Source organism: Thamnophis sirtalis, unplaced genomic scaffold (genome assembly GCF_051295495.1).
Source record: "Thamnophis sirtalis isolate CommonGarterSnake01/CBP01778 unplaced genomic scaffold, rThaSir2_p1.2 scaffold_14, whole genome shotgun sequence".
NCBI classification, from domain to species: Eukaryota; Metazoa; Chordata; class Lepidosauria; order Squamata; family Natricidae; genus Thamnophis; species Thamnophis sirtalis.
In genome coordinates, this window is record NW_028261394.1 from 30,294,189 (window position 1) to 30,308,865 (window position 14,677).

Sequence of the window (14,677 nt, forward strand, 5' to 3'; positions counted from 1 at the left end):
ATCAAAGGTGAGCAGATAGCAGATAGATAGAAGAGATAGAATTCTTTATTGACCAAGTGTTGGACACAGAAGGAATTTGTCTCAGGTGCATAAGCTTTCAATGTATATACATACAAGCAACGAGATAAATCATGATCACAATCATAAAATACAGTCAGATCAAAGACTGACAACTTACGTATTATGAGAAGAAGAAATCCAGTAATGGGATAAAGGATTATTCATATCTTGCGGGTCAGCAGAAGCATACTTCTCATCCCAAATGGTGTTTTCTTTTGAAAAAAGGTAGGTAAGAAACTATAGTACAGAAAGACAGAGAGAGACAGAGAGATGGAGAAATGTAAATAAATGTTATTTACCTAGGATGAACTAATTCAATGATCACCCCATCATTCCCCGTTGTCATTGTGTAGTTGTTTTAAGAAATAAAAAATGGGGAAACAGAGGTCAAGAATGAAGGGATTTCAGAAGATTTGACAAGGAGACAGAGAAAGAGAGTCCATGAAAATTCATTCTATTACATACTTAATTTAATTAATAAATAAATATTTGGCCTGTATCATGGCTAGGAATGGAGAGAGACAGAGAGAGGGGGGGACAGAGAGAGACACATACAGAGAGAGAGAGAGACACACACACAGAGAGAGACAGAGAGACAGAGGCAGAAAAAGAGAGTCAGAAAGAGAGACAGAGAGATACAGAAACAGAGTGAGACAGAGAGACAGAGAAAGAGACAGAGAGATACACACACACCCACACACATATAAGTCTATTCTTTCATCTGAACACTCTCAAAGTAAAACCAAGGGCAAAAAAATCTCTAAAGCCACTCACAAAGAATCCTAAGGTTGGAAAAGAACCTTAGAGGTTGGTCTTCAGCCCAACCCATTGCCCAAGGCAAATGGCCTAAAGACTCCTGCAATGGAGCACCCACAATTCCAGCTATTTCATTGATTAATCATTTCTAGTGTCAGGAAATCCCTCCTCATTTCCAGGTTGAATATCCCTCTGATAAGCTTCTACCTGTTGCTTCTTGTCATGCCCTCAAGCGCTATGGAGAAGAATCAACCCCTGCTTTCCTGTGATAGCCCTTCAAATATTGGAAGACTGCCATCATGTCTCCCCTGAGCCTTCTCTTCATTGGGCTAAACAGACCTAGTTCCCTTAGTCGTTCATCGTATGATTTACCCTTCAGACATGTTAACTAAACTAATTAAAAATGGGCCCTTGGTGTGGAAAAAATGGCAAGTTTCTGCTACCCCACCAATATTGGAAAAGTCTTTGGAATATCTTTTCTTCAGATGCTTGCTGGAACCACTTCCTGTGATTTATTTATTTTTTGAAACGGTCGATGAAGATCTTTTAATAGGCTCCAGAATTTTAAAATGTTCTGATGCTTTATATTACTGCTATGGTTTTTATTTCCGGGAGGTCCAATGTATGGTTTAATTGCACAGCTGCCCTAAAATGGCGGCAAGTAAGATGATTTTAAGGACAAATGGCCAGTTTGTGGAGAAAAGATTTTTACATCTTGAGGGCAATATATTCACACAAATACACTCAAACTATACCTTTGGAATGCAAACTGACATTAGATAGGAGATACTGTGATCTATTTAAATATTGCCTAGAGTCAGTAGTAAATGAGACCATTTACTGGAAATTTAGAATTTTGGTTGGACGATGAAGCCCCATAAAATTCTTTATGGGAGAAATATTGCAAAGAAATAATCCTGTTTACCTCATCAACATAGAGGAAAGGTTCGTCTGTTTCCCTCATAGTGTCATCTATAAATCTGGACATCCGCTCTCTTACTTTATTAAGATCCTGTGCCCAAGATTCCTGAAATTACAAAGAGGATCATCAAAGATGTCTGTTCATCTCTAACATTATCATCTTTGAAACAAAACAGTGATGTCACCACATGGGAACATTTGGGGTACAATGGTTAAAGTGTTGGACTAGGCCCAAATTCCAATTCTCATTCAATCAACAGAAGGTCCGTGGTGGACTTTGGGTGAATTCTTCCCTCTCTGCTCAAGAGCCAAAGAGCTGTAGTAGCTAGTGACAGTACTGGATCAGGAACTGGAAGACCGAAATTCTAGACCTTGTCCCCACCCCAGCATTGATAGCAGTATATTTTTTAAAATAAATGTTTTATTGTACATTTTATACTACATCACAATTTCAATTTTGCAACAGCGGTACACTGGCTGTATCAAGTCCTTTTTAAATATACACGTAGTGTTATACACCCTAATCGTAACTGTCATTCTCTTAATCATATAGTATAATCTCTTTTTAAATACATGATATTGTATGACATAGTTATATCCATTATCCATTATGACATAGTTATATCCATTATTGTACCATAACACTCTGTACTTTTATCACTCTATACATTTTAATCTATCGCCACATTTAGTACGATAATACTATTGCTTACAATATATATTCTTATGTATATCTTCATACCTGTATTTGTTTCTAATTTGTTAATCTTCTTTCATTGGTTATTTTCTAAGCTCTCCACCTATTATCCAACCATTTATACAATAAGTCCCATATTGAGTAATTTCTCCTTTATCTTTTAAGTCCCATCATTAACCTGTCCATTTCAGCACACTCCTATTTTCTTTATTACCATTTCATCTGTAGATGTACTTCCGATTTTCCAATTTTGTGCATACGTAATTCTAGCTCCATGATATCAATGGCAGCACTTAGACTTATATACCACTTCACAGAGCTTCACAGCCTTCTCTAAGCGGTTTACACAATCAACCTCTTGCCCCAACAATCTAGGTTCTCATTTTACAACCTCAGAAGGATAGAAGGCTGAGTCAACCTTGCTACCATTCTGGCTCATCTTAAAAGCAGAGCATTACACTAAAAGCAGGGATTATACTAGAAGCAGGGTGGTATTGTAGGTATTATACCAGAAGCAGGGAGAGCCAGGCTGATTCCTTCAGATATAAAAATGTATTGTTCAGCACCAGTTTCTCGAATAAGAGTCTAATCATGACTCTTTTACTCTGCCATGAGCCCAATCAATGGATCCTACTATATTTAACCACGATGTCATACATACATGTATGTTGAAAAAACAAGAGCATTAAGATCTTCGCACCTGTTGTTCGTGTAGCAGAAATCTCTGAAAATCGTGCAAATGTACTGCTGAAGCGTCCGGCCGATCTGTGTTTCTGCAACAAAAAAAGTTAAAGCAACTTGATTGGAGGGAAAATATTCAGAATGTATTCCGACAAAGCTGAGGCTAAGATTTGGTAAACAAGAGAAGCCTTGTCTTCAACCCAAAACAACTGCAGCAGGCTGACATCTGAACGAACTCCAGGCTCCAACGTCTTGAAAAAAAAGGATTTAATTATCAACATTTCAAAATAATTATCTTCTTCTGGAACTATTTACCTTAATTATTCCCCCCCCTCCCAAATTGCGGGGTAGGTCAAAGAGAAAAATTATTAGAGCAATGCCAGTTGAAAAGATGGGAAAGGTTTAAAACACTGGATGGGAAAGGAAGATAGAGAGCAAAGAATGATGGCATCTGAGAAAACGAATGTTTCATTTCCTGAATTTTAAATAAGGTAAAGCTTCCCCTCACACATATGTGCTAGTCATTCCCGACTCTAGGGGGCAGTGCTCATCTCCATTTCAAAGCCAAAGAGCCAGTGCTGTCTGAAGATGTCTCCGTGGTCATGTGGCCGACATGACTCAATGCCAAAGATGCACAGAACCTTCCCACCAAAGGTGGTCCTTATTTTTCTACTTGCATTTTTCCATGCTTTGGAGCTGCTAGGTTGGCAGAAGCTGGGACAAGTAACGGGAGCTCATTCCGTTATGCAGCGCTAGGGATTTGAACTGCCAAACTGCAGACCTTTCTGATCGACAAGCTCAGCATCCTAGCCACTGAGCCACTGCGTCCCTTGAATTTTAAATAGCACTAGGAAAACAGGGCTGTGCAACACCTTGAAAAAGTTCTGATCAGGGGTTTGTAAACACAGATGTGACTCTTTGAAGTTGTTGCCTCTTTTCACAGGATGGAGGCGCAGAGATGATGGCACAACAACCAAAACTACCGTAGGACCACAATTCCCGTTGCTAGCAGAGCAATGGTTAAAAATCCCATTGTTTTTGTGATCTTTTTTGACAAGCAAATCCTTGTCAAATGATTCCCTTGCCAAAAAAAGGCCATAAAATTGGATGTGACTCACCCAATTTTATGACCATTTTTGACAAGGGAATCACTGCAGTTTTTAAGTCATTATCACTCATTTTATTGATTAGCCCTTGGACCATATCAAAGTTCAGAAGTTCCAGAAACAAATTATTACTAAAATTGGATAAAGCAATTTAAAATGGAATTGGATAAAATACAGTCTAAAATGAAATTGGAATAAAGTGCAATAATTTGAGATAGAGATAAAATATGATGAAATTATATTTCAGTATAACCCTAATATCTACCCCCAATCAGTCCCACATTTTGCTTAAGTACTGTGCTATGTTCAATGTTATTTTCAGATCTAGCCGCACAGAAGGTGTTTTGATATGGGGATCCCAATGCGTCATTCATTTGGTATGTAGACCAAGGTATTAAGTGATTTGTGCAGTTGTAAAAGGGATTTTGCGTGTAGGAGGCTGGTTGGGAAAATCACAGAATGGTGATCATATGACCCCATGATACTAAAATCACTGTGTTATGTCCCGCCAGAGGCAAGCGGAGCTGGTGGCAGACTCAGACAGTAAGGAGGTTGGGGGGAATATGGGCTAGTCCTGGAATCTGGGGAAGGCTCTGATGATGGTTCTGTGTTGGAGGCAGAGATGGGCCAGAGCCGTATGCCAGTTATCAACTGCCTTCAGAGTCAGACATCAGTGAGGCAGACAAGCAGCTGGAGCCTGTTCCCAATGTGCGCATGCGCAGGGCTGCCAGAAGAAGTGAACAGTTAAGGAACAAGGGCCAACTCGGGAGTAAAGGCACAGGTGGATGGTGAATGGCCCCTCCCAGAGGGAATAAAGAGGAGTGAAAGGGGAGTGGAGTTTGCAAGAGACAATTAGTTTGCTTAATTAGTGTGAAGAATTGTTCGTGATTCTCAGAGACTCCTTGCCAATTATTTTCTTGAACAGTGTTGCGAAGATATCGGCCTGGCAGTTCTCTAAGCCTGATAAGGTCTTTAGTTGTAAATTCACCCTTGAAAGACTGTTTGCCGGGACTTTGCTGGATGTGAATGAGAGGATGTGAATGAGAGGAATTCACGTTAACTTAATAAAAAGGGGTTTTGTCGGGACAAGGAGTCACCTTCGTGATTTTGTGCAGCCTCGAACACGTTGTAAATACATGCCACTATGTCAAGGGCCTGAATTTTGATCATAGGACAGCGGGGATGCTTCAATAGTCATAAGCGTGAGGATCGGTTGTAAGTTACATCAGCAGTGGAAAAAAGTGACTTACAATGGGCCTGTGCCTATCACAGCATTGCCCACAGTCATGCGATCAAAATTTTGGTGGTTTCCAACCGGTACGTACAGGTAGTCCTCTACTTACGACCAACAATTGAACCCAGAACTGGATGTTGCTAAGTGAGAAAATTGTGAAGCGAGTTTTGTCCCATCTCACAACTTTTCTTGCTGGATTTGTTAAGGGAAATCAGTGCAGTTGTTCAGTAGTAACACGGTTGTTAAGTGAATCTGGCTTCCCCTGCTGATACTGCTGGTCAGAAGGCTGCAAGAGGAGATCATATGACCCTGGGGCACTGTAACCGTCATAAATACAAGTCAGTTGCCAAGCATTCAAATGTAAATCATGTGACCATGGGGATGCTTCAAAAGTCCTAAGTGTGAAAAATGGCCATGTCACTTTTTAGAGTGCTGTTGTAACTTCCATCACTAAACAATTGTTAAGTTGAAGACAACCTGCTTTTATGACAGTTGCGGTGATCCCAATTGTGGTCATAAATCAAGGGCTACCTGTAAATCTGGAATTGCATTTCCAGAAAATCCTAAATCGTAGGATTTATCCAATGACTACATAAAGAAACAGAATGGAAATGCATTGTTTTTCCCCATCTTTTCTGTACAGTAAATGGATAATTAGACCAAAGACTAAAAGCTCTGTGTAAATTTTGTGCCACAGAATTCGATGATATTTTTCCGCTCAAATAAATGAGAAGCAACAAACTCTTGACTTAAAAGTTCTTTTACAGATCGTGGCTTGTTCAGTTTCAATAAACCATAACCCTGCGTTCATGTAAATTATACCAATATGAGTAGGTATAACATACTCCAGGAGGACATTTGCTCAGTGTGGTTTACTAAGCCGAGATCCCTTGCATAAAATAATACACGTGGTCAAATATGCCTCATTAGTTTATCTACTGTGATAAACAGAATACACAACATGATTACATTTTAAGGAAGATTTTGATCAAAACACTTTAAATGCAGATGTGAATAAAATTGCTTCATGCAATATCTCACCCTAAGAGGAACATAGTAGAATCCTTTTTGAATTCATCCAGAATCTGGGAAGAGAAAAATGATGAATTAAGAACAAATAATTTTCTTCTGCACAGAACAATTATTGCCCGGAGAAAAATAGGTTGGTTAAACAACTGAAAATCATCAAAAGCTTTTTTTAAAAAAAATTTTATTTATGTTCTATTTTGGAAAACATGCTTCTTCTTACATTTTTGCCAACCTACTTAAATCTTTAGATATATCTATAAAGAATTGAATATAGCACCACAAACTGATTAATATGATGAATTTCACTGGTGCCAGTGTAGTGTTTAATATGTATATACCATGATATAAGATAATACACCAGAGTAATATACATGTTGCACAGAATATAATGTACATATGGAGACGTATGACCAGGGACTTTTTTTTTCCTGACTACTTATATAAGGATTATTCTTTATATTATTCACATTGTCTTGTATTCTTGTATGGACTGAACCAGTAGAGGCTAAACCAATTTTGTTGTATACATGATGTACAATGACAATAAAGGGTTTGAACTTTGAATTTATATATATAGAAAATATCCATCCTCAGGCTGGTGTTTTTGGGTTAAAGCGTGGCCGGAGCTGCCATCTTTCTATAAATAGAAAGAATTCTATAAATTCTATATAGAAAGACGGCGGCGCCAGCCACGCTTTAAGCCAAAAACACCAGCTTGAGGAGTTTTATAGATTATACATATACATATACATATACATATACATATACATATACATATACATATACATATACATATACATATACATATACATATACATATACATATACATATACATATACATATACATATACATATACATATACATATACATATACATATACATATACATATACATATACATATACATATACATATACATATACATATACATATGAGCCGAGATGGCGCAGTGGTTAGGGTGCAGTACTGCAGACCACTTCAGCTGACTGTTATCTGCAGTTCAGCGGTTCTAATCTCACCGGCTCAAGGTTGACTCAGCCTTCCATCCTTCCGAGGTGAGTGAAATGAGGACCCAGACTGTGGGGGCAATATGCTGACTCTGTAAACCACTTAGAGAGGGCTGAAAACCCTATGAAGCGGTATATAAGTCTAACTGCTATTGCTATATACATATACATATATACATATATACATATATACATATATACATACATACATACATAAATACATACATACATACATACATACATATATATATATATATACATACATGTAAAAGTCTATCATATATACATACATACACACATACATACACATACACACACATGTGTTTGTATATACAATAGACCCTTACAGTTCTGAATCTACTCAATTTAAAGTAAGGAAGTTTGGTATCATGCTTGAATTAAATATAAGACTGAAAACATATGTACTAGCTAATTACTACATTCAGGCTACAACACAGAACAACACTCTGCCTATGAAGAGGAAGTAAGATAAGAGCAGAACATTTACCAATTTCTGTTGCTCAAACATAATCTTTTTGTAGAAAAGATGAAATTGCTCAAAGCTAAGTTCTTCTTTAGCAGCTTTTATTTCCTGCAGATAAAAATAAAATAAAATAACCCAACCGTAAGTAAGGAGGCAGCATTTAGATTTTTCCCAAAGCTACACCTACTCTCAAGCCATTTATCCTGTCCCAGGCTGGAGGAATGGCATATAGTACCCTCTAACCTAGCAGAAAGACAGATCTACACAAACTTTACACAGATGAAGTTATTGCCTTCGGAAGTTGTGGATGTTCCATCACTGGAGATTTTTAAGGAGAGATTGAAAATTTTGTCTGAAATGAAATAGGGTCTCCTGCTTCAGCAGGGGGTTGGACTAGAAGACCTCCTAAGTCCCTGCCAACTCTGTAATTTTGATGAAGATTTTGTATTTGTGCACAACTGGAGAATATGGCTTCTGTTAATTGGCTTGCCTAAATGTGTAGTCAATTTTCAATGAAGCCCTGGAAAACATTGATGCAGCCTCAAAATAAACGGTGTTCAGATCAACAATATAAGATATGCTGATGATACAGTTCTGCTTGCCAGTAAGCATGAAGACCTTCAGCTCCTTGACAACGGTGTCTCAGAAATATCTGAAAAAAATGGCTTGAACCTCAAAAGCCAAGATCATGGTCATCAGCAAACAACTAAATTTGGAAGGAATACCACTATAAAAAGTTGAAAGGATCATGTACCTTGGTTTTAATTTACATGAAAGCTGGGACATGATCAGTGAAGTAAAGACAAGGATAGAGAAAGCTTGAACAGCATTCTTCAAAATAAAAAAGATCTTCTGCCGTCACGACATAAGCCTAAGATTGAAAATCAGGCTTGTGAGATGTTATACCTTTTCTCTCCTGCCCTATGGAGTGGAGAGTTGGTCTTTGACAGAAAACCACTTGAAGAAACTAGAAGCATTTGAAATGTGGATTTACAGGCAGCTGTTACGTATAAACTGGGTTGACAAAATCAGAAATGAGGCTTTGATGAGCCGCCTGGGAAAGCCAAAGGAAATCATCTAAGTCAGTGTTTCTCAACCTTGGCAACTTGAAGATGTCCGGACTTCAACTCCCAGAATTCCCCAGCCAGCGAATGCTGGCTGGGGAATTCTGGGAGTTGAAGTCCGGACATCTTCAAGTTGCCAAGGTTGAGAAACACTGATCTAAGTCATTAAAAAGTGAAAGATAGTGAAAGTTATTTTGGACATGGGATGTGACACCCAGAAAAATACAGCATCCTTCACTTAGTCCTCTAGGGAAAGATTGAAGGCAAAGGAGGCAGAAGCAGAAGAAGAACATCGTGGCTTCAAAATCTAAGGGACCAGTTTGGACAAAACTCAGTAGCACTGAGGAGGAGGAAGGGGGGGAGGAGGAGGAGGAGAAGGAGGAAGAGGAACTCTTCATCACTTTCAATCTCATTTTCTGTATAATACAAACAGAATAGATATGGTGCCTAGCCTTGCTGTGGATTCCTTCCTTCCTTCCGTCCTTCCTTCCTTCCTTCCTTCCTTTTCTCCCTCCCTCCCATGCTCCCTCCCTCCTTCTTTCCGTCCTCCCTCCTTCCTCCCTACTTACTTACTTCCCTATTTCCTTTCCCCCTTCCTCCTTCTTTCTATCCTCTCTCCTCCCTCTCTCCCTACTTCCTTCCCTCCCTCCCTCCCTCCTTCTTTCCATCCTCTCTCCTTCCTCTCTCCCTTCCTATTTCTTTCCTTCTCTATTTCCTCCCTCCCTCCTGCCACACTCCCTCCCTTCTTCTTTCCATCCTCTCTCCTTCCTTCCTTCCTTCCTTCCTTCCTTCCTTCCTTCCTTCCTTCCTTCCTTTCTCCCACCCTCCCTCACTCCAATGGCTGTTTCACTGCATTGAGCAAGCCAGATCTCTTTGTTTTCTTTTGAAACGGGCAGAATCACATCCAGGAACAAATCAAAAGTATGCCAGTTTATCTCTGGAGGTTTATTAGTATCTTCCCAGCCCCTTCCTGCGCTGGGCTGTAATTTTTACAGTAACATTTCCTGAAGATAACAGTGCATCATGCAAACAGGTTTAAATCCTTCTGGCTCCAAGAGCTGCCAATAGAAGAAGTGGGGAAGACAGAGAGAGGGAGTGGGCTTTTTTTTTCCCCCACTAAGAAGCCAGAGAGAAATTAACTCCGAAGAAGATTAATTTCAAAATTTAGCATATCTTCCAGACATCCACTCTAATCTTTCCTGGCCCATCTTTACTAGCCGTACTCTCCAGCTCGCTCCTTCAAAAAGTAGCAATCACATTTTTTTCCCCCCTGAAAAAAAGTATATACTTAGAAGTCTGTAGCTATAGAGCTTAGTGAAGGTGGGGGAGAAGAAGGAGCAGTGGAAGAAAGAGGAAAAGAAAGAGGAGGAGGAGTGGAAAGAGGAGGAAAAGGAGAGGAAGGAGGAGGAGGAGGAGGAGGAGGAGGAGGAGGAGGAGGAGGAGGAGGAGGAGGAGGAGAAGAAGAAGAAGAAGAAGAAGAAGAAGAAGAAGAAGAAGAAGAAGAAGAAGAAGAAGAAGAAGAAGAAGAAGAAGAAGAAGAAGAATGTGTAGGCTGCCTGGTTCCCAAACCTTGAAGCAGTTTACAGTATTCAAAGATTAGAATCTGTATAAACTCAACACCCCAGATTGAAGAGATCAGATTATAAAATGACCTAAATAAATAAATAAAAATGGCAGGTAAACTTCATGGGGGGGGGGGGGGGGGACAAATGGCAGCCCAGTGGTTAGAATGAAGTACTGCAGGCTACTTCTGCTGACTGCCTGCAATTTGGCAGTTCGAATCTTACTTCAAGGTTGACCCAGCAGTTCAATTCTGACTGGCTTGAGGTTGATTCAGTTTTCCATCCTTCCGAGGTGGTTAAAATGAGGACCCAGATTGTTGGGGGCAAATAGGCTGACTCTGTAAACCACTTAGAGAGGGCTGTAAAGCACCGTGAAGTGGCATAGAAGTCTAAATGCTATTGCTATTAAAATTCCCACCCATCACAGTGCTTTACAGTCCCCTCTCAGCAGTTCTAGGAAAGGCTAGTAACAAAACATCCAGGGCTAGGGTTAGAAAAAAAAATCTGTTCTCCAATGAAACCCAGTAGATGGATTATTCTGAAACTTTGTAAAATATATGATAATAGGTAAACTGCAGGACATGCCGCTTAAACCAATACTCACCGCAAATTTATCTTTCAAGTACTTCACACTGTTCACTTTGAAGTTAACGGACGGAAGTATCGTTTTCAACTCTCTCAAGCTGATGCTGAATTTAAAGAAAAGAATAAATACTAAGAACATTCTTCTAGATTTACTCAACTTTATTTATTCACCAACTGGGTTGTCCATCCCAACTGTGGTCGCTAAAAGAGGAGTAGCTGTGAAAGGATGTTCCTATGACGGTAAAAAAAATCTCTTAGCGCAATGGTTAGAGTGCAGTACTGCAGGCTACTTCTGCTGATCACTGGCTGCCAGCAGTTTGGCAGTTCGAATCTCACCAGGCTCAAGGTTGACTCAACCTTCCATCCTTCCGAGGTGGGTAAAATGAGGACCCAGATTGTTGGGGGAAATAAGCTGATCCTGTAAACCACTTCAAGTGGGCTGGAAAGCACTATGAAGTGGGGTCTAAGTGCTATTGCTATTGCTTAGGAAGCTGAAGGGCTTTGAGGTAAGCATCAGAAATGGAGACTTTCCCAATCAGGTGGGTGAAGAGCACATTTCATAAATGAGGGATCGCTCCCGAAAATATAATCTCCAACCAAAGAGAATATTTGTAGATCAGGGATGAACTGTGGTGTTCTGGGTGTTTCTGAGCTCGGTTGTTTCCTTGCAAACATTTCATTAGAAGGGAGTGGAGTTTGTTCTCTGCTTATACACTAGTGGCTTCTCCTATCAGTGTTGGTGGAAGTGCTCTTGGTGGTTCCTTGATTCCTTGTAGAGAGCAAACCTGACTCCCTTCTAACACTGATGATGTTACCTACTTTGGGTAATGAAACATCTGCAAGAAAACAACAAGCTCAAAGAGCACCCAAGGACACCACAATCTTCCTCCTCCTCCTTCCCGCAAATCCCCACTGCCCTCTAACACTGATGATGTTACCTAGTTGGGTAATGAAACATCTGCAAGAAAACAACCACATTCAGAGAGCACCAAGGGCTCCACAAATGTACTCCCTTTTACCAACTCTCAGGCTTTCAGAATGGAAAGCTATCAGAGGACAGCCTTCTGCTGATGACCCTGAGTAAAAACTTCTGCTTCAGGACCAAAACAGATAAAGCAAAAGAACAGCATGGAACTGCCATGATTTAAAAACAGCAAAACACAACACCAGTGAAACACAGCTCAAAGGTTTAGAATGCTGGCCAGAATCAACGTTGACTCCCACCTGCAAAGCAGCTGTAGTGGTCAGAAAAAACAATTTATGGAAAAATCCCTGCTTAAATGAAAGTTTTGATTCCACGAGACAGTCAGCATCTGTGTGTTTTTCTGATCTCACAGTCTGGCCCTTAACGCTGTGAAGGAACAACACTAGGAAGGCATCAAAAAAGCCTAAAGGCCATGCTAAAATTACTACATTATGCTCACACTGCACAGCATGAGCAGGGAAAAATGACAGATGCTACCTTGAACTCAGACGGTGACTAAATTTAATAGAAACCATGAAGTGCACTCTAATAGGCAGGAAAGGTACACTTCACTAATTCACCCGTGTCAGTTGCTACGTTGATAAATTGTCTTTTCATTGTACAAGGGCATATTTTAGAAGGAAAACAGTGGCTGGCTGTTCAGTTGACTCATTTTTATTTCTCCTCTGGGAAGCATACCACAAAAAAATAAAAAAAATAACTTCGGGTCAACTGTTCATTCAAAATGGCATTTTTTAAAAATAAAAATCCCAGACTACCTAAAGCAAAGATTCCCAAACTTTCCACAAAATGCAATATTTGGAAAGTTAGAGGCAGATCATCTCACTTCCCTTACCTTGAGGTAACACCAGCTGTGTTACCATTTGGTATTATGAACACAATCAAGAGTCAGCCGAGGATAGCAGCAAAGTTTCCCCTGCCCCTTGGGCCTCTCATTCATCACGCTCTTTCTTTATTGTGTTGTTTCTGATTTAAACAAAGGTGCCAGCTTGGTGTTGTGGTCTAGGATCAAATAACAGGATGGGCTGAGCCCTTCAGCCTTCTCCTGAGACTCAAAACCCAACCTCGGTCACACCACAGTTCAGTTCCTGGGGAAGCTTGCTCTGGCATCTTCTGACTTGATGCACAATAACCCAGCACTGGTGCCCATTTGCACAAGCCTTGTTTCTTGAATTTTCCAACCAGCTTATCTCAAAGGTGCTTTTTCCACAAGGCAACTTGACTTCCTTGGTGTTTCCCCTCCACCTTTAACATTTCGCTTCTTGTCCAAGAAGCTTCAAAATTTCAGAAAAGTCCAGTTGCCTTGTGCAAAAAGCACCTTTGGGACAACCATGGCCTGGATGGTTGAGAATCTCATAAACTTCCAACCAGCTTCTTTGTCACCATCAGAATTTGCCTTCAGGTGTTCTGTAGACCAGGGACCACCAACCTTGGCAACCTTAAGACTTGTGGACTTCAACTCCCAGAATTCCTGAGCCAGCGAAGTTTAAAGTCTTAAAGTTGCCAAGGTTGGAGACTCTTGCTGTAGACCACATGGCATTAGCAGGCAGGGAGTGACAACTACCTGCACCAAACCAAGTAAGAATTATACTTAGGAAGATACTTAGGGATGATTCACACCCAGGTCAGTGTCTTTTCTCACTTTTATCATTGGGCAGAAGACACGGAAGTATAGCCAGCCAGACAAACAGGTTTAAAAACAGACTCTACCTATGGGCTATCAGACTCCTAAACATAATCACAATCACTCCACGTACATATAGAAACGTATGACTAGGGTTTTTCCCCCCCAATTGCTTTTATAAGGATTATTTCCTATACTATTCACATTGTCTTGTATTTTTGTTATGGACTGCACCAGTAGAGGCTAAACCAATTTCGTTGTATACATGATGTGCAATGACAATAAAGGCTAGTATACTATTATACATAAAATGAGGACTTTGGGGACTAAATGCTACATGGAAAACAGCAACTTTCTATAGGAAGGAGTTTTCCATTCTACTAAATTAAATCTGCAGAAATAAACTGTTTATAATTGGTCATTTAGTGAGTCAAAGTTGCAACCTACCTGAAAAAGAGGATTTATGACCCAGATCCGTATTTCTGACAGGTGCCCCCACTCCCACAATCATGTGATCGCACTTCAGAAAATGGGCAACACTGTTGCATTAACCATCGTTTCTGGTGTCCCAGAATCACACAATAAAGTTTTACCATGACTTTGCTAGAAACCCAGCACTTAAATCAGAGGTGGTGTTCAGCAGGTTCTGACCAGTTCTGGAGAACCAGTAGCGGAAATTTTGAGTAGTTCCGAGAACTGGCAAACATCACTTCTTATTGGCCCCGCCCACATCTATTCTCTGCCTCCCGAGATCCAGCTGATTGGAAGGAAATGGGGATTTTACAGTAACCTTCCCCTGGAGTGGGGAGGGAATGGGGATTTTACACTATCCTTCCCCTGCCATGCCCACACAACCAGTAGTAAAAAAAGGTTGAATCCCA

General features: G+C 40.2%; 1 protein-coding gene across 2 annotated transcripts in view; it reads right to left on the minus strand.

The window, feature by feature from the left end:
- The window catches only part of PLCG2 (phospholipase C gamma 2), a 104,897-nt gene that overhangs the window by 41,367 nt on the left and 48,853 nt on the right, over window positions 1-14,677 (minus strand). For both annotated transcript variants that reach the window (XM_087729406.1, XM_087729407.1), the window contains exons 6-11: window positions 11,207-11,291; window positions 8,001-8,084; window positions 6,497-6,540; window positions 3,135-3,207; window positions 1,742-1,843; window positions 179-297 (exon numbers count right to left, since the gene is read on the minus strand). In XM_087729406.1, coding sequence (XP_087585532.1) covers window positions 179-297; window positions 1,742-1,843; window positions 3,135-3,207; window positions 6,497-6,540; window positions 8,001-8,084; window positions 11,207-11,291 — 507 coding nt within the window. The remainder of the gene's footprint in view (window positions 1-178; window positions 298-1,741; window positions 1,844-3,134; window positions 3,208-6,496; window positions 6,541-8,000; window positions 8,085-11,206; window positions 11,292-14,677) is intronic.